The sequence below is a fragment of the Drosophila suzukii genome, chromosome X (genome assembly GCF_043229965.1).
Source record: "Drosophila suzukii chromosome X, CBGP_Dsuzu_IsoJpt1.0, whole genome shotgun sequence".
NCBI classification, from domain to species: Eukaryota; Metazoa; Arthropoda; class Insecta; order Diptera; family Drosophilidae; genus Drosophila; species Drosophila suzukii.
The window spans coordinates 4,726,022-4,745,827 of record NC_092084.1 but is presented as its reverse complement, the minus strand read 5'-3'; the positions used below and the strand labels follow the sequence as shown (position 1 = coordinate 4,745,827).

General features: G+C 41.1%; 2 protein-coding genes across 15 annotated transcripts in view; one reads left to right on the top strand and one right to left on the bottom strand.

The window, feature by feature from the left end:
• Moe (moesin) overlaps positions 1-5,116 on the top strand; it is a 28,566-nt gene extending 23,450 nt beyond the window's left edge. For 6 of the 14 annotated variants that reach the window (XM_017081700.4, XM_036820845.3, XM_036820844.3 and 3 more), the window contains 7 exons: positions 989-1,168; positions 1,303-1,434; positions 1,663-1,689; positions 1,931-2,697; positions 2,993-3,389; positions 3,486-3,698; positions 4,076-5,116. In XM_017081700.4, coding sequence (XP_016937189.2) covers positions 989-1,168; positions 1,303-1,434; positions 1,663-1,689; positions 1,931-2,697; positions 2,993-3,389; positions 3,486-3,698; positions 4,076-4,240 — 1,881 coding nt within the window. In that variant the 3' untranslated portion in view covers positions 4,241-5,116. The remainder of the gene's footprint in view (positions 1-988; positions 1,169-1,302; positions 1,435-1,662; positions 1,690-1,930; positions 2,698-2,992; positions 3,390-3,485; positions 3,699-4,075) is intronic. The other 8 variants (XM_065868044.2, XM_036820846.3, XM_017081704.4 and 5 more) reach the window with 5 other exon arrangements.
• Positions 5,117-5,425: 309 nt separating this feature from the next.
• On the bottom strand, positions 5,426-17,472 carry LOC108014975 (fl(2)d-associated complex component). The gene is made up of 5 exons (XM_036820841.3): positions 17,326-17,472; positions 13,185-13,491; positions 12,374-12,600; positions 8,505-9,253; positions 5,426-8,242 (listed from the first exon to the last, which is right to left on the bottom strand). Exons 2-5 carry the CDS (start codon positions 13,377-13,379, stop codon positions 6,375-6,377), a joined length of 3,039 nt encoding a protein of 1,012 aa, XP_036676736.2. The 5' UTR covers positions 13,380-13,491; positions 17,326-17,472; the 3' UTR covers positions 5,426-6,374.
• Between the last annotated feature and the right edge of the window lie 2,334 nt (positions 17,473-19,806).

Genomic DNA, 19,806 nt, shown 5'->3' with positions numbered 1-19,806 from the left:
TCAAGTGACAGGCGCACTGGGCTAGATAGCACCTAAGCTCTCTCTTGTATAACAACTACAGCACTGACCACTGGCCATCCGGTCTATAAGACCGGAGGGGCTCCCCCCTTCTCCACCTTTTCCCCCATTTATTTCCACTATCTATATGGTCATTTCCAGCTTGTTGCTATTGTCATGCCTGATTGATTTTTGCTGTTGCCGTTGCTGTTTCCCGAGCGTGATTTTTCACTATGGTCCGCTTTCATTTTCTGTCTTTCTCCTTTGCTCTCCATTTTCCTCCGCTTTTCCACCGTTTTCCCCCTGTTTCGGCCATTTCACCCATTTGAAACGTGTGTTGTGTGTGCTTTTAAGTCGAAAGCCCGACTTATGCAAGCCAAGTCGTGGCAATCGCATCGAATCGAATCCAATCCTCCAGAGCGAAATGAGAGCTCTTGGCACGTGTCCTCCTCGCATGTCGGTGTCTCAAATCCCGTTAATCCATCGACCCCTAAAAAGGGGGTCTTCTCTACCCCCTCACACTGCGCACGCGACATCTATCGAAAAATGTCACTTATTTATTTATTTTTGCATACGAACCTTGTTTGTTTGCCCAGCTTGAGTATTCCACTCCACGATCATGAATGGCATTTTAAATTTTCTTCATGGGCCGCCTGTCAATTCAGCCAAAGAAATGTTGGTCGAATTAGCCAACTGGTTGGTTATAATATTATATTGTATTAAATATTTACACTAGCAAAGCAGTCTCATCAGTTAAGATTAAGGAGAAGATAGGATATATAAATTATACCTATGTATATCTATTAGGTATTACAAGAAATATGTACAAAGAAACAATTATACTAATAGCAAATACACATATTATTGCATAGGAAAAGGTTAAAGGATAGATAACAATCAGAAAAATTCTCCACCATACGAATTTAATTGAAAATCCTCAAGGAACTCTTGGCTCTGCTGTTATTATAACCTTTATCTCGGCTTTTTCCAGCTAAATGTGCGCGTCACGACAATGGACGCGGAACTGGAGTTCGCCATCCAGTCGACGACGACGGGCAAACAATTGTTTGACCAGGTGGTGAAGACGATCGGCCTGCGGGAGGTTTGGTTCTTTGGACTCCAGTACACCGACTCAAAGGGCGACTCCACATGGATCAAGCTGTACAAAAAGGTAAGCCATCGAGTTGGATTTTAGCACTTACTCTAAACAAATGTATGAGGTGATTTCTAATTACCCACACTGTATGAACTATTTAATAAGATGCATGTATATAATTATAATATAATGTATGAAATACTATGTAGCCTGAATCGCCGGCCATAAAGACCATAAAATATTTAAAGCGTGTGAAGAAGTATGTGGACAAAAAGACAGCCGACAGCAGTGGAGTGAATCAGGCGGAGACGAGCGAAGAGGACGACGACGCCGATGATATGGTGGGGACAGAAGAGGAGCCTATAAGCCAAAAGCCCTGCAGAACTCCCAAAAAAAGTCCCTGCTAGATCAAGAACCCATAATGGCCCATAATACTTTCCTGTAAATTAGCCAACGTTATGATTTCCCCGCCTCTTAATGCTTAGCCTAAGTTATTTAGTGAGTTAAGGACTTATCCACTAATAAATGCAATCTCTCTGTATAATTTAATGCTGCACCACAACAAAAAGACTGGATCAATGCCGTTTTCGACATGGGTAACATTCAGACAAATGCACTTTCTATATAATTATGAATATTATTATTTTTATTAGACCAGGAAAAATTGTATTTTTAAATTGATTGTACAAAATTAGTTTAATATAAAATCTGATACATTGTGAATTGAATTTCTGTTGATAAAGTTGGATTGTATTTTTTGTTTTATGAGAAATCCATTATATTTTATTAGTTTCTTGCGAAATAAATTCTAACAGAGGCATGTTTTCCCTCCGACAGGTGATGAACCAGGACGTGAAGAAGGAGAACCCCTTGCAGTTCAGATTCCGTGCCAAATTCTACCCCGAGGACGTGGCCGAGGAGCTGATCCAGGACATCACCCTGCGCCTGTTCTACCTGCAGGTGAAGAATGCCATACTGACCGACGAGATCTATTGTCCGCCGGAGACGTCCGTGCTGCTCGCCTCGTACGCCGTGCAGGCGCGTCACGGTGACCACAACAAGACCACCCACACAGCCGGCTTCCTGGCCAACGATAGGCTGCTGCCGCAGCGCGTCATCGACCAGCACAAGATGTCCAAGGACGAGTGGGAGCAGTCGATCATGACCTGGTGGCAGGAGCACCGCAGCATGCTGCGTGAGGACGCCATGATGGAGTATCTGAAGATCGCCCAGGACCTGGAGATGTATGGCGTCAATTACTTTGAGATCCGCAACAAGAAGGGCACGGATCTCTGGCTGGGCGTGGACGCCCTGGGCCTGAACATTTACGAGCAGGACGACAGGCTGACGCCGAAGATTGGCTTCCCGTGGTCCGAGATCCGCAACATCTCCTTCTCGGAGAAGAAGTTCATCATCAAGCCGATCGACAAGAAGGCGCCGGACTTTATGTTCTTCGCGCCACGCGTCCGCATCAACAAGCGCATCCTGGCCCTCTGCATGGGCAACCACGAGCTGTACATGCGTCGCCGCAAGCCGGACACCATCGATGTGCAGCAGATGAAGGCGCAGGCGCGCGAGGAGAAGAATGCCAAACAGCAGGAGCGGTACGTCTCGATAGATAAGTGATGGAGCCCAGCATGAAACCAAATTTTTGGGATTATTCTGAAAATAAGAATCGCATGACTCAATGTTTCAATGATCCGAAACAGTATAATTTACAAGTTATAATGATCCCAGTGTCAGAATGTTGCATATCCGCTTTGACTGATATCTGATATCGGTTACATACTAACTCTGATTCATGCAGGGATCTTATCTGTAAACATTCCAGCAGCTCATCGTCTCAAAAATGACCCTTTTCTTATTTTCGGTTATCTTCTGCTTCCCTTTTTTCCTTAGTGAGAAGCTGCAGCTGGCGCTGGCCGCACGCGAACGCGCTGAAAAGAAGCAGCAGGAGTACGAGGATCGGCTGAAGCAGATGCAGGAGGACATGGAACGTTCGCAGCGCGACCTCCTGGAGGCCCAGGACATGATCCGCCGTCTGGAGGAGCAGCTCAAGCAGCTGCAGGCCGCCAAGGACGAGCTGGAGCTGCGCCAGAAGGAGCTGCAGGCGATGCTGCAGCGCCTGGAGGAGGCCAAGAACATGGAGGCCGTCGAGAAGCTCAAGCTCGAGGAGGAGATCATGGCCAAGCAGATGGAGGTGCAGCGCATCCAGGACGAGGTCAACGCCAAGGACGAGGAGACCAAGCGCCTGCAGGACGAGGTGGAGGACGCCCGACGCAAGCAGGTCATTGCGGTATAATTTTGAACATTAGTTAGCTTACAAGAGCTAACTAACGTAGCCTTGCTTATTGTGGAGTTGAACTTTGTAATCAATGTTGCCATTTTGCAGGCCGAAGCCGCCGCCGCTCTGCTGGCCGCGTCGACAACGCCGCAGCACCACCACGTGGCCGAGGATGAGAATGAGAACGAGGAGGAGCTGACGAACGGCGACGCCGGTGGCGATGTGTCGCGCGACCTGGACACCGACGAGCATATCAAGGACCCCATCGAGGACAGACGCACGCTGGCCGAGCGCAACGAGCGCTTGCACGATCAGCTTAAGGTGGGTTTGAAACGATCTGTGGATTGTCCCCTAAACTTAAATTACCAAAGAGAAATTATTATTAGAAATGAAACAATTTGCTATCGTAAAAATACAAATGTAAAACCTTCATATTTATAAAGCCAATCAAATGCTCTGTAAACGCTTTTCGCAATTATACAATATAAAGTTTCTATAAAAGGGTATATATTCAGTATATTCTTAGTATAATATATAGTTCCTGTAGAAGAGATTCATATTCAGTATATTACATGACACTTTATTGAATAAACTTCATAAGTAAGTTATAGTTAGGATGATTTTTTTTGGTTATGCTGTTTATGACAAAATTCTCTGAAAAATAAATATAGTATTAATAATATTTTGTTTATTTCCAGGCTCTGAAACAGGATCTGGCGCAGTCTCGCGACGAGACGAAAGAGACGGCAAACGACAAGATCCATCGCGAGAACGTTCGCCAGGGACGTGACAAGTACAAGACGCTCCGCGAGATCCGCAAGGGTAACACAAAGCGTCGTGTCGATCAGTTCGAGAACATGTAAAGCTATAGTCTTCAGACTAAAGAAAGATCGATATAGCGAGCGAGAGCTAGAGCGAGAGGGAGGGAGCCGAGTCTCCAGAAAGAAAAAGAGAAAGATATAACTACAACAAGAGAAGATAATAATAATGATGATGATGAGATGAGATGATGAAGAAGCAACAAATATAATTCCGGTCGCTGGCAAAGCCTATCCCCCCAGCGACGTCCCTTTTCTACCCACAAGAACTTCCTGCCTCCTAAGTGAATTGAAGAGATCCACAAGTTTAATATATATATATATATCGTTTGACCGCCGTTTTGTCTCTGAGCTTGTATAGAGGAATCAAGAAAACCAAGAAATCGAAGTAAAATTCAGCCAGACACACACTGAAAGCGACAAATACGGCCAGGACCAGATCTGTAAGGACAATCAGCAAATGAAAGGATCTAGCTATCGGAAAAATGTCAAGATCCCCCAACAGAAACAATAGATAAAGTACATTTCTCCTTTTCCCAATGGATTCATAGAGAAAACGGAACGAATAGTAATAGATATTGAAAAACACCAACAACAGCAAAACAGCTACTACAACAAAACAACAAACTATTTGCATTTTCCCCCGTTATAATTATTATTTTTATTATTATATAATTACTATTTTTTTTTAAATTTGTATAATTAAATAAGAACTTGATTAATTGTTTCTTAAATTAACTTGAGAGAGAGCAACAAACAAAAAGAGAAAAAATATATTATATAAAATATTTTTCTTTAATCTATTTTTGTTTTGAAAGAAAAGATTCTTAAAAAATGAGAAAACAAAAAACAAAAACTATTGTGAAAAAACCAAACAAAAAGTTTTTAAATTAAACAATAAAAATGTAAAACACAACAAAAGCGCTGTCTTTGCGAATCAAAAAGGTTTCGGTAATACGTTTTGACATTTGTCATCTTTATCTTTAGTGAAAGCTTTCGACATGTAAGAAAAATGTAGATTTTGTTGAGGTTCGTGTATGAATTGAGGCATTTTTGATCTTATTAATGGTGGTAACCCTGGACATTGGAAAACCATTTTGTGAACTATACATTTGCAATGCTGCACTGTATATTAAAATTGAAACGCACTTTTAAAAATAAGAAACCATATCATTTCCAGTAATACTTACCTTTTATAAATGTATCTTTCCAAAGTAGAACAACATAGTATATTTTTTACTAGCGCTTTATTAATGCAAATATCAAGTTGATAACAATAGATACATCAGCTATGTATATGTTTATGTAGTATATATTTATCTATATTATATGCTTACAGATATCAAATATCATGACATATGTGAACTGCATAGCAAAAAAAGGTGAAACACCAACCAACCGCGCAACTTAAGATAGCAAAAAAACAAAAAAAAAAGGTAAATCCAATCCGATTCTTGTTTCGTTGGCTTTTAGATAACATTAGATTCATATACATATAATCGTAGGCTAAATCAGTATTATGCATATAATAAAAACACGAATTCTCTCTCTGAAGGCACATAATTACAGGGGCTGGCGCCTTTTTTTTCGGTCCGATCTCGGAACCCCAACGTCCCCCATATAAGGCGCGTTTTAAGTCGGGGGCGGAATGAATGGATATTTGTATCTAAATATCTCTCGCGTGAGAGGGCAAACTTTGCTATAGCAATTGAGTATATTGATTATACGGGATCGTTAGCAAAGGGCTTACAATGACCTGGCTGGTCGGAAATCTTTCGAGAGTTCGTCGTAAGCAGTTGCCACTGTTGTTATTTCTTAACCTAAATGTTTTATCTTTTATATCTTTCAACACCGAGTGCCACAGAAATCTCTAAAGACTTATAACGAATATCAAAACAAAATTAGAAAATACCAACTCTTTCACAATTTCTTCTACATAATTTAGCGAATAGCGAAAGGGAATGTAAAAAACTGATTTTAAATGTAATATTATGTTTTTGAATAGTTCTAGATTTATATATTGATTTTATATTAATTTTGAAACGAGTTTTTAAGATCCCTGGAGACTTATGCGACACCCTATATAAATTCCTCCCATTCGATTAGTTTGGATTTCGTTGCACGGTTTTAACTTTTGGTCAGGGTGCTCCTGGTCAGCCCTACTCTATAAGAATCCTCCTCAATAGGGATTTACTGCTGCCAGACCCACCCGTCCTCCGTTTCTGGCGAAGACGGGCTCTGCATAGCTGTGCCTGTAGCCCTTGGGCATTTGGGCCAGTGGTTTGCCGGAGTTTCCGCCGGAAGAGCCGCCTCCGCCGCCGCCGCCCACATCGCCGGATCTGCTGGGCGTGGCCGCGGGCGAGGGATAGCGCTCCAAGTGGCCGCGACCCGAACCCGTCGTCGATGGATTCTTCGTCTCCACACTCTGCAGGTACTCCCGGGAGTGGGCTCGTCCGCCCGGTCGCTCCCTCTCCCTCTCATGGCGATAGGGATCCCGAGACTGCTCCCGATTGTAATCCCGATCCCTGTCCCTCTCCCGCTCCCTATCGCGTACACTCCTCTCCAGATGTCTGGGCGCCGGGTGTGCTGGCTCCGGTTCCCATTCGCCGCGGGATCGAGCTCGGGATCGGTTTAGGTCACGCTGTTGGGACGGCTTTTCGTTGACCACCACCACCGGTGGTGGCGACTCCTCCTCCTCGCTCCACTGCTCATAGGTGCTGGGTGGCTCCACGGAGCCGCGACGCCTGCGGGATGACGACCGATACGGATCTCGGTGGTCCCTGTGCGGCGTGTCGCGCTCATCTATGTCCGGATAGCGTTGGACCGCCGGACGCTGCTCCATCGCCCGAAACTTGTCCTTGGCATCGTGGAAGCGATCCCGCTGTGAGTTCTGAGCGGGAGGTGGCTCCCTGAAGTCGCGCTCCCTTTCCCTCTCCCTCTCCCTGTCCCTGGTCTTGGGATTAGCTTCGCCATAGCGCATGCCCGTGGACTTCATCATCTTCTCCATGCTCTGGATGTAAGGCAGGCTCTCGGCCTCTCTGTAGGGATTGCGTTCCCTGGAGTGATCCCGTTCGCGTTGCTCGTGATCCCTTCGCCGCTCGACCCTCTCGATCCGGTCACCCGAATCCCTGTCATGTCGGCGCTCCGTGGTCCTCTGACCCAAATCCGTGCCCCTGTGCACGGCGGCGTATTTGTTGTGACCGGCGGCGGAGGAGCCACCAGATGGAGGGGGCACGCCCTCGAAGGGCAGGTGATCCGTGGGCTCCACATAGCGCTGTTGTTGGCGATACCTCGCCTGATCCTCGCCGGCGCCGTAGTTCTTGAGCAGCTGCTGCTTCTTGGTGGTGTACTCCATGAACTTTTGCTTGTCGGTGAGGTTCTCCTTGCGGTGATGATGGTGCAGCGGTGGTGCCGGCCCCTGTGGAATGGATTGCAGTGGGATGTGGGACTCGCTGCCCTGGTCGGAGTCCTCGAAGTCATCGGGATTCTCCTCGAGCCGGGAACGCGGCTTTCGTTCCCGTTCGTGGGACAACTTCTTGTTCAGCAGCCGGTTGATTTCGTTGTACTTGTCCGTGTCCCGCAGCTTGGCCGGCTGGTGATGATTACCGGCGGACTGGCCGGAGTGCTGCTGCTGCTGCTCCTGCTGCATCACCCGGTTGAACTTGGCATCGTAGTCGGCCGGACGCATTATGATGGGCTTGATCTCATCCTCGCGGCTCCAGGATTTGTTTGAAATGGAAGCTGGCGTCTTGGTGCGCTCGCGATCTCGTTCCCGGTCACGTTCTCGATCCCGTTCCCGTTCCCGCTCCCGCTCCCTCTCACGTTCCCTGTCCCGCTCCCTCTCCCGCTCCCTTTCCCTTTCCCGCTCCAGTTCCCTCTCGCTGGGACGCGGCTGATATGGTTTGGCGGGCAGGTCCCGGAGGTAGCTATCCTCCGGCGGTTGGACGGCGCTCTTCCGCTTCAGCTGCCCATGGTGGGGCAGGGCGATTTGTGACGGCTTCAGGGCAATGACCGAGTTGTCCGCCTCGTTGGACCAGTGCTCGTCATCTAGAATGGGTAAAAATAATAGTTTGAAAATTTGAAAATTTTAAGAAAAGAATGAGGTTTGGTATAATAATTATATTATAAGTTTATTACTCATACGCACTGTTGCCTGCGACCGAATATAATATTTTCATTTATGAGAATTTTTTAAACTTCATAGGTAGATTACCAATGCATCCATTATCAGAAACTAATAGGATTTCCCATATTTATAGGGTTTTTTAATAAAAGGTTTCCTACATAATATTATATTAATAATACTAACCGCTGGAGCTGTTGAGCTCCTGTCGCTCGGGACTGGGGGCCAGGTCGGATCCGATGCCCGAGGAGCCGCGCGAGGAGACCTGCTTGCCGTTGGCGGTGGCCGCTCCCGCTGCGCCCGCAGCGCTGGCCACCCCCTGACCCTGGCCCTTCGGCGATCCGCCCACAATGAGGGCGTTCCGGCAGCGCCTCAGCTCGATGGCCGTCAGGTTGCCCTTGGACCGGTGCACCGTGTCGTAGTCCCGCGGCGGGAGCAGCAGGGGCGGACCATTCCCGTTCAGCTTGGCCCTCAGCTCGGCGGCCAGGGAGTCGAAGAGGTCGCTGTTCTGCTGTGGGGTCAGCGGCGGATGGTGCAGCGGATGTGGCGGATGTGGGTGGCCATGGCCATGTCCGTGGGCGTGGGAATGGGCATGGGAATGGGACTGCTGCTGCTGCTGCTTGCCATGCGGCGGGGAGCGGGAAACGGGCGAGGATCCGCCGGCCAGGCCGTGCTCCTCGCTGCACTCCGACTCGCGGGTGCTGTTGCCCGTGTCGCTGCCCAGGGAGCTGCTGAACCGCTTGGGCGACGAGGTCTCGTGCCGGCGACCCTGGTATCCTCCCGACTGTTGTGACTGCAGCTGGTGGTGGTGCGATCCAGGTCCTCCTCCTACACCTACACCTCCACCGCCTCCCGAGGACGAGGACTTGCCATTCGACTCGTGACGGTGCTTCTCCGTGCTGCCGTTCATCGGGATGGGTGGCAGGATTCCCAGTCTGCAAATGCATTTAGAGTGAGTATTAGTATATTATACATTAAATATTTTTAGTAAGTCCTAATCGCGACTTTATGTCCCAAACAAAAAGGATTTGTAGACAGCCTCTATCATCAGCTTTAGATCTTAAATTAAAATATTAACCTTTCCTATAATTTTAATCATTTAATCCGAAGATATATTGGTATATTTTCAAAGGAATTTCAAATTAAATATTAAAAGAAAGCCAATTTGAAATTTGAATACATTTTTAAGCTAATAGTTTTTAATAATTGGTATTGCATCAGAAAATCTACTAAAATTTGATTAATCACAGGTCAAGTTCAAGTACTGGACCGTTAGCTACTAGAATTCTGAAAATGTTTCCACTTCGCCTGGCAGCTTTTCCACTTTTATCGATGGTGACAGCTTGGCTGGGCGGCAACTTTGAAACAGAATTTCCGCGAAGCCATCCAGCGAGCTTGAAGAGGCATTTAAGATATTTAAAGTCATGGACTTGGAAGTGGATGTGGCTGTGGCTTTGGACTTGGATGTATATGTGGAGGTGGGTGCAGCGTGGGCGATGCAGAATCGCTGGGCTGTCTTCGTGGGAATGCGGCAGGCAGTGGAGATTGGCATTGCAATTACCGGGGCACTGGGACCTCGCTGGGAGTCCAAGAGCCCCATTATCATCATCATCACCCCCCAACCCGAACCCATCCCAGCCACTGCGATTATCACGATCGGTCGTCATGTGTTTGGGTTTGGGTGAGTGTGTCTAATGGAGTGACTAAGTGGCCCGGCTGCCACTGCCACTGTTTCTGCTTCCTGCTCGCTCCCGAAGTTGGCGGCACAATTAATTAAACGTTGCATAACAAAATAGCAAAATCCCCAGCTCTCGCAAAAAGCCACAGCTGAAAATGCCCAATTAACATTATAATGTGCAACTGTGCTTAAAGTGGTCGTCGTAATATTTTCTGTCTTTGAAAAAAATCATCTTAGAAATGTATATATTATGAATATTTTAAAAATTAGGATCTAATACTAGTAGTATTCAAAAAGTTACATTTCGGGCTATTTAAACATTGCCTTGGCTACAAAACAATTTGATAAAAATATAACTATACTGCTATTACTTTGAACATAGTCTTATATTTTTAGTTATTTTTCGCCCCAAAATCCGTAGGTATTTTGGCAATCATTTTGCGAAACAAGGTCAGAATAAGGAATGCCGTACCTCGCTGATCTCGTAATTAAATTCCCTATCAATTGACATTAAAACCCTGAAACTTTGTTCTTTGGCCCTTTTTCGCAAAAAAAGATGATGTTGATGATGATGACCCCTTGTAAAAAAAGTGAAAATTTGCGAAAAAATTTTAGCTTTTAGAATCAGCTAGAAAATGACTGCGATCAATTATATAGCTTATTAGCTGCTCAAAACAGTGCTTCTTTTAGATTTCAGACCATTTTTAACCAAGTTACAGCCAAAGTCTAAGAAAAATATCGGTTTTTCGCCAAAAAACGAAGATCCTTTTTTTCCACCCAAAAAAAAGCTGTATTTTGGCCGAAACAAAAAAAGTAATAGACCAAAAATAGAATGTCATACCTTGTTGAACTTGTAATAAAATTTGCCACAAATTCGCATTCACACCTAAAAAATTTTATTTTTGACCAATTTTCACAAAAATAGATGATACTGCCCCTTGTAAAAAAAGTGAAAATTTGAGAAAATTTAAAGTTATCGAAATCAGTCAGAAGATTATTGCGATCAATTATCTTGCTTGTTAGCTGTTCAAAACAGTGCGTCTTTTAGATTTTGGACCATTTTTGACAAAGTTACAGCAAAAAAGGTCCAAGAAAAATATCGGTTTTTCTCCAAAAAACTAAGATCATTTTTTCAACCCAAAAAAAAACGGTTTTTTGGGGCGAAACAAAAAAAGTAATTGTCCAAAAATGGAATGTCATACCTTGTTGAACTCGTAATTATTCATTCATACCTAAAAAATTTTATTTTTGACCAATTTTCGCAAAAACAGATGGTGCTACCCCTTGTAAAAAAAATGAAAAGTTGCGAAAATTTTAAGTTATCGATATCAGTCAGAAAAATATTGCGATCAAATATCTAGCTTGTTAGCTGTTCAAAACAGTGCGTCTTTTAGATTTCGGACTATTTTTGACTAAGTTACAGCAAAAAAGGTTCAAGAAATATATCAGGTTTTTGCCAAAAAACTAAGATCCTTTTTTTCCACCTAAAAAAAATCAGTATTTTGGGCGAAACAACAAAAGTAATTGCCCAAAAATGGAATGTCATACCTTCTTGAACTCGTGATTAAATTTCCAATCGATTGGCATTCATACCTAAAAAATTTTATTTTTGACCAATTTTCGCAAAAATAGATGGTGCTACCCCTTGTAAAAAAAGTGAAAATTTGAGAAAATTTAAAGTTATCGATATCAGTCAGAAAATTATTGCGATCGATTATCTAGCTTGTTAGCTGTTCAAAACAGTTCGTCTTTTAGATTTCGAAACATTTTGGACCAAGTTACGGCAAAAAAGGTCCAAGAAAAATATCGGTTTTTTTCCAAAAAACTAAGATCATTTTTTCCACCCAAAAAAAACCGGTTTTTTGGGGCGAAACAAAAAAAGTAATTGTCCAAAAATGGAATGTCATACCTTGTTGAACTCGTAATTAAATTTCCAATCAATTGGCATTCATACCTAAAAAATTTTATTTTTGACCAATTTTCGCAAAAACAGATGGTGCTACCCCTTGTAAAAAAAGTGAAAATTTGAGAAAATTTAAAGTTATCGAAATCAGTCAGAAAATTATTGCGATCAATTATCTAGCTTGTTAGCTGTCCAAAACAGTGCGTCTTTTAGATTTCGGATCATTTTTGACCATGTTACAGCAAAAAAGGTCTAAGAAAAATATCGGTTTTCGCCAAAAAACTAAGATCCTTTTTTTCCACCCAAAAAAAATCAGTATTTTCGATGATACTACCCTTGTAAAAAAAGTGAAAATTTGCGAAAATTATATTTGCTTGTAGCGCTGGGATAAAATATGAAATAAATATTAATGACAGAGGTTTTCTTAGTTCGAGTATCAAAACCCCCTCAAAGGTAGTCGAATCAAGTGCCCACCTGGTCTCCAGCTCCTCGAAGCGCTTCTGGTTGTCGGGCCGGTTGATGAGGATCTGCAGCTGGAGGTGCAGTGCCTCCGCCGTCGTCTCCGAGTCGCAGCGGTAGGCGTGGACGTGGAGCGGGCACTTGGTGGCCGGGTTGTAGAGCAGCAGCACGCAGGCGACGATGTCGTCCGTCTGCACGGAGCTGGTTATGGCACTGTGTGGAATCAGATGCTTCGAGGCCCCCTGCGGATGATCGAGAACGAGAACGAGAACGGGGATTAATGGGTGCGCTACTCAGCGGGATCGAATCCCAAATGCCAGATGCCAGAACCCCACATCCCAGCCGGGGTGAGTCAAATGAAACAGATGCCAAATAAATAAGAAGGACCCAAGTCAATAAACCACATCCTAAAGCAAGCAGGCATAAATATGTGTCTTAACTTCAAATGGTCAAAAGAATTAATTAATATTTTATTTTCAAAAACTAAAAAAAAATTCATCGAAAATAACTAGTCAAAAAAGCAATGTCAATGATTTGTTAAAAACTAAAAATAAATGAAAATAGTTAAAATGGTTATTTTAAAATATTTTAATTTAAAATATAAATATTAATTATAAGTAAAAGAATTTTTTGGAGTTTTATAAAATTGTGTTCGACTATAATTTATTTAAAATGCAATGTAAGGCACAATTAAAACTATTTTTGTTCAAAATTAATTATAACTTTAGTGACATTTATTTATTTTTAAACAACAATATTTTACATTAAATTTAAGAATTGTTTATGGTATTATGTGATTTATGATAAAGTGAAATATAACTCATACCTGGACGATCTTGATGCCCTTGTGGGAGACCTGCAGCGTGACCTTGAGCGGCTCCTGGCCGCGGGACCTGTCCACCAAATAGGGGAGGACCGAGTTGATAACGCGGGCGCCCCGCAGCCCCTTCGCCTCCTCGGCGCCCAGGAACCACACATAGTAGGAGGCCTTCTGCACGTCGCGACGCAGGCGCAGCGCCATCTTCAGGACGGAATGTGCGACTCAGGCACACTCAAAGAAAATGAGGCAACTATGCAAGAATTGGTTTATTGTCGATGGTTTTGGTGTAAATGCAATTGGGCATTTAGATCATCTGAAAAAATAACGTGGACTGTTAATGGGATATTCGGAAAATGTGGCAAACCCTCTTTCAGGCCAATTTAATATAGTTTGGTGTTTCTTTAATTAATTTAAAATTTCGGAATATATATAATTGTAGTCTTAATAAATCGATAATCGTAGAACGCTCAATTTTATAACACTCATATCTCATGCGTTATAAACAATCAAATTTGAGAAGCAAATAACGCAATAACATGTTTTCTGTATAATTTGAAATGAAGTCAAGGCAAAAAAACATTAATTACGAATCACTTAAGTCACGCTATTTACATAAGCTTGAAAATCTGATTAAGACGGTTTTAGTAAATAACAGACTAATGCCAATTAAAATCTGTAATTTAAAAAACATGTTTGGCTGCCAATTTCAAAGGAATTCCTAATGGAGGATTGCATAAAGCGTTGAAAGGCCTAGGAGTTAAGTAACTTATGGTCATTTACTTTAAATACTATAATAAACAAATGTTTAAATGGTATTTTTAGGTTACACTATGATAAAAATACCAATTTTTAAGATGGTTATTTGATTCAGAAATTATAACGTATACAAAACAATGAATTGAATATGAACAGCCCAAAGATATTTATAAATGTTAATAAAAACAAATAAGGCAATGCGTAGGTATTCAAATAAAATAAAAGAATATAAAAGAACCAGCGAAAACGGGTTTACATAAAAACAGAGAAAAAAACGTGTAATTTCTCGAGATTTCTAACAGAACCAACCGTTAACTTCCTTTTAAGTACCAAGCCAAATCGGAACACTTAAGTCTTCGCGGAAGATTCCCCAAAAACATAGTCCCACTAGATTTTTTTTGGCGAAGTGCCCGTTGCCCACGTATGAAAATAAATAGGCAATCGAGTATGATTGATGACGCCACAAATCAGATCTTAATGTCAAAGAGGAAACGCTTCGACCGGGCGATTTTAATTTGATCGAAAACAGACTGAACAAAAACAGGAATGCAAATCGATTGCGCCGGCGCAACTGTTTCTTTTTTCGATAGGCACTTTAAGTGGTGGCTAACGGCAAACCAGATGGATTCAAATGCAATCTCGTCATGTGTCATAATTCTGTGAGAAAACGAGAAAACCAGAAAACAATCCGAGGAGGAACATCAAAACTGGGGCCAAAAAAAATAACCGACCAAAATCGAACCGGCCAAACCAGCAAACGGTATTAACCCGTCACACAGGTGTTGGATGCCATTTATATGCACACAGAAAATAATATCTCGGTTTTGAGGTTCCAAGATTGATTTCATTATAAGTAATTCCCTGCCTTTTTTTTATTAAAAAATGTAGAAAACAACCGATCCTAAGTACCAACAAATTTAATTTTTTTTTTAAGCGATCTTGTGTTTTTTCAAATCAGTCAATGATCAACGATAAAGAAAAAATTGAATATTGCTAGCAGATTTTCTCAGTTTTTACATATTAGCACTTACTTCTCTCAGTGCATTATACTGTATATGAGATTCTCCCCTAATAACTTTTATAATCGATGATTTTGTGCGACTTGTTGTTCGCCACCGCGTAGGCCAAAAGAATCTTGTTTTTTCAGTTATGCATTCAGCTCAACAACAAGGCAAATAAAAACCGCAGAGGAGGAGATTTTTTACTGTGTGCTTAAAAAATTTACATAAGACACAAAAGTCGCTGGGAAACCACATATACTCTTATATATATTAAAAAATGACTGCCCACAAACGATATTATTAACCTCGAAACGGATATAAATATATTAAACATTCGAGAATGATAATAAAGAACCTGACAGAATGTAAAAAACACAGCTGGCTCTTGAGAATGCAAAGCTCTATTAAGAAATTTGGCAGTACGTGATTTTTAGCAGCTTTGCATTAACTGAAATCGTAAACAATTGAGAAAAAGCTGAAATGTAAGACTTTATGAATAAAGTCTTTTGTGTTCAACATTTTGCTAATTAAAAATTAGCTTTGAAGAAATAATAATTGTGGAAGAAAACAATTTTAAATTCGTTTCGTTTGGAAATGTATTCGAATACATTTCAGGAAGTATGGGTATTGAGTCATAGTAAACTTGTGGTTTTTTGCAATTATCTACGCATTTCTTGTGGTCGAAACTTGTTTTAAAAGTATTTCCTATATTCGAATTTTGATTGATAATCCACTAAATAGAAGTCACCTTGGTTTATTTGTAATACTACATCAAATAACAAAGTAATTTGTAAGTAACTAAATTTGAAGCTATTTAAAATCAAAATAAGAAAAAAACATAGCCATTTTTTAGTCATAATTAAACAATATATAAAAGTTTTATAAACGTTTTAGTTCTAAATTTAGTTAAATATTCAGTAAACCAGTTCGCAGTTTGGAACTCCCTGGAGCCGCAAGAAAAAACCCAAATAGATTTCCATTTTATGCGAATGTGATGAAAGAGCCATGTTCGTACAACAGCTGAAGATATTAGCATAAACAATCCGTTTGCTGATCAGCCAAGCAGCAAATAAACAATTTGCAAAGAGATCTTTTGTTATGCCGGATTGTGTCTGTCTGAGGGCCTCTGTATATGAGGTATATCTGAGCAATCTGTAGAATCATCTGTCCATAATAACACAAGTTTCATGTCTCGGCTTCGTTTTCTGTAGCTGTTGCTAGTTTAACTACGATTCATAATTCCGAACACGGAATTCTCTTACAAAAAAACTAATATGAATAAAAAAAAAATATATTTTAGTATGCAAACTGTTGAGGAATGAAAAATATTGGTCTGAGTAACCTATCAAAAATGATAGTACGTTTTATTTCTACATATGCAAGTAATCAACACATTTTAATAAATGTTTTAGACCATTTATATTCGTTCCAATACTATTAGTTTGTATTGACTGTGATAACAGTACCAAGAACACTCCAATTTCTAGAAAATATTAGAATAACTTATTAGTAATTATATATATTATATATAATGTTCCCTATAATCGTTTTTTTTTCAAAAAACCCAAATCAATATTGGTTTCCATATAAGCAGAACCTTTGCTTTTAATAATACTAAGTATAAATATGCCAATAAAGAGTTCGTGGGGTCTTATTTATAGATCAGTTCCCTTTTTAACACAGAAAGTTTGTAGATATTTTTACAGATTGTTAATATTTTGAGATATTTTTGGTTTAACAAGTAATATGTAAGAAATAACATTAAAAAGCTTGAGTTTTCGTGCTTATTTACGAAATTATTGTTAGTCTATGGTGTTTGATTTTGTCTTTTAACAGTTCTTCTGAGAGTTTTCTTTCTGTGCATGCAAATCAAGAGTTCTTTGGGCGTTAGAAGAGAGCTCTTTTCTTTATAGCCAGCAATTGTCTTTTGTTGCTGGCCTTTTTTGGCCATTTATTGGATTTGTATTGCCATTTTTGTTGTTCGGCGTGGTTTGGTTTATTTTTTAGCCCGCTTATAAATGGGTTAAGCGCATTTTCTGCCGCCACTTCGATGCGAATTGGTAACACAGTCATACAATACACACACTCGCACATCCAATACACTTTGGCACTTGCACTATTTGTTGGCTCGTTTGTTTTGTTATGTTTTGTTTGTTGTTTTTGTTTTCCATTTGGTACTTGGTATTTATTCTTTCTACGCTTTTGCTCCATTTCCGAGCTGAACTCGATCAATGAACCGTTTAAAGCTCTCTCACAGATACGCACGCACACATTCTCGCCGAAGTGGAGCGTTTAAATTTCTAAAAAACTTATTTGATTAACGGTAATGGCCAAGAGAGTCTTCTTTCTCTCAGCTCGCACATACTGCGCACACACACACCAGTACACACCTCAGTATCTATGAGTGGTTGGAAGTGAAAAAAAAGTTAACAAAAAGAGTTCGCTTCACTCGCGCTCAAGTTGTGTTTTCAACCGCGAACAGACGTCTCAACGCTTCGACCGCCAGCAATCGACTGACTTGGCTGACTGCCTCCGAAACCGCTCGGAGCCCACAGCTCTCGACCGAGCCGTAACCCCCGCCCAGCCGATCCCGCCACATCGGACCCCAGACCCCACACTGCAACAGAACTCGGCCCAAAATCACAAAAAATATTCGTAGTCCTTGTTGTATTTTATGAAAATATAGCACTATGAAGATTTTTACTTAAACATTTTTTTTGACACCGAGTTCGAGTCCCCCTGCTGCCCCCTGCATTCCACTTAGTTATTAAATTTTGTTCATCTAAAACCTTATTCTTAAATATTTTATTTAATATTGAAATTTCTAAAAACACGGATTCAAAAGTCAGGTTCAATTACTATCCTTAGCCCAGAATTTTTTTTAATTACTTTATCATAATTTTTTTTATTTTTATATTAAGCCTAAAATATTTGATTATATCAAATCATAGGGATGGAGGTTAATAGCTAAAACCACTTATATCTTTCCCTTAAGTCTTATAATTTTTTTTTCTCTCTGTGTAGCTTGCTACAACTTGGCCCGAACGAAGCCGAGCCCGAACTTGTTTTTTGGCTTAGGCCGCAAAGAAAGTCAAGTCGCGCGTACGTACGTAGTACCCACTGCTGTATATCGCACCTTGGGCCAGGTGATCGCAAAGATAGCTGATCTGAGGTGAAAACTCAGAGGGAATTTTAAAGATAATATAAGCAATATCTGCAAACTATTTCAGTACACACAGTTTGAAACATTAAAATCGATTTTAAATATGGTACCACAGTATTCTGTACTTTATAAAAGAAATCTTGAAAAAGTCATGAGATATTTTTTTAATTATACCTAAGGAAACCTAAGATATCGTTCTTAAATTTAATAGCTACACAAAAGATCTCCCAATAAACTATGAAAATCTCATATTTTGTTCAAACTAAAAGATCCTAAGAAGTTCTTAAGCATATATTACTTCATTAGGGTTCATATACCCCCTTATCTTATCGATCAAATCCGATGCGATCGCTGATCGGGGGTGATTGGGCCCACTGTGCGGTTGTCTTGACTGTGGAGTCTTGTGCTGGAATGTGTTGAAATTAAAAGTTGTTGGGTTTTTGGGCGCAGCAGCGTCAACTTCGCGGCCCTGGCCAACGTGTTGTTGTCTCTCCGCCGCCGTTAACTTCTTTTTGTTTTTGGCTTAGACAGGTGTACAGACGCTATTGTTGTTGCCACTGGTCGGCGGTGGTTGTGGTGCTATTGATATAGCATTGAGCACTTTTCGAAAAGCCGTCGTGCATTCTACAAGTTTTCCAGCCACCACCACTACTTGGCCAACATTGATTGTGGTTGCAAAAAAAAAATGAAAAAAAAATGAAAAAGAGGGGGAAAATAAGAAGAAATAAAGTGGGAAAAAACTCGACGAAAAAATGAAAAACTTGGCATTTAACTTGGGCTTTTGGCCCGGCCAGTGAAATCCGCATTTTCAAAACGGAAATGCTCAGATTTAGCCAAGGTGTCGATTCGGCATTTGGCCCAGTTCTCGATCTTGTTTTCGAATATTTCCTATGCCCGAGATACTGAGTTTGATGGATGGATGAAGTGACGATGTGAAGTCAACTTGTTTTTGTGGTCCGGCGGCTCGGTTTGATTCATGTTCTAATCTGATGGAGTGCGATAAATCGGGCCAATTTATGGCACAATCATCTCGGGCTAATCTGGTATCTATTTCGAGAATGTAAGAGTATTTTGTGCAAATAGCTCTTTATGATTATTTAAAAGATAATATCTCTATTTAAGGAAAAGGCAGAATTTCAAAGAAAATTATATATATAAAAAACAATAAAAATAAGCAATAGTCAAGTACTTAATTATAAACTCTTGCAATAAAAATATTTTGTAGACACGATACATCTTTTGTAATGAAACAGTTTGCCAGCAGGAAATCCCAATCTTATCCGAGTAATAACTTCATTTGCGGCTAAAGCCTTCTGTAATTATTTCCCATTTCCAAATGAACCCCCATATCTTCTAATCTTCATCTGTAGGTTTTCCATTACCACATCAAATGAACCTATAACAAGGTGTGGTGCGTTTTATTTCCTTCTAAACCACCGAAAATCATCAGTATTTCCTCAATTATCTGAAGAAATTGCTCCATAAAAATGGTTGTAATGCACTTGGTCGAACAATGCCTGGGCCACATTTACAGAATGATGGGGCATAATTTTTAGGGTGCTCAGAAACGACCTTTTTCGAATCGCTGGCTCTTTAGTGATATTTCCAAAGCTATTTCACAGATGGATCTTCGGCCATTTGACATTGCGGGGTGGGATAAAAATAAAGTAAATGCCAATTGGTCATTCGTGACAAAATTCAAGACTTT

Excerpts from the sequence above, each read along its gene's own strand:
- LOC108014975 (XM_036820841.3), bottom strand. The coding sequence starts at position 13,379 with ATGGCGCTGCGCCTGCGTCGCGACGTGCAGAAGGCCTCCTACTATGTG. Across the intron at positions 12,601-13,184 it reads AGGGCATCAAGATCGTCCAG|GGGGCCTCGAAGCATCTGAT; the intron begins GTATGAGTTATA and ends GATCATCCGCAG. Across the intron at positions 8,243-8,504 it reads GGAGCTCAACAGCTCCAGCG|ATGACGAGCACTGGTCCAAC; the intron begins GTTAGTATTATT and ends TACCCATTCTAG.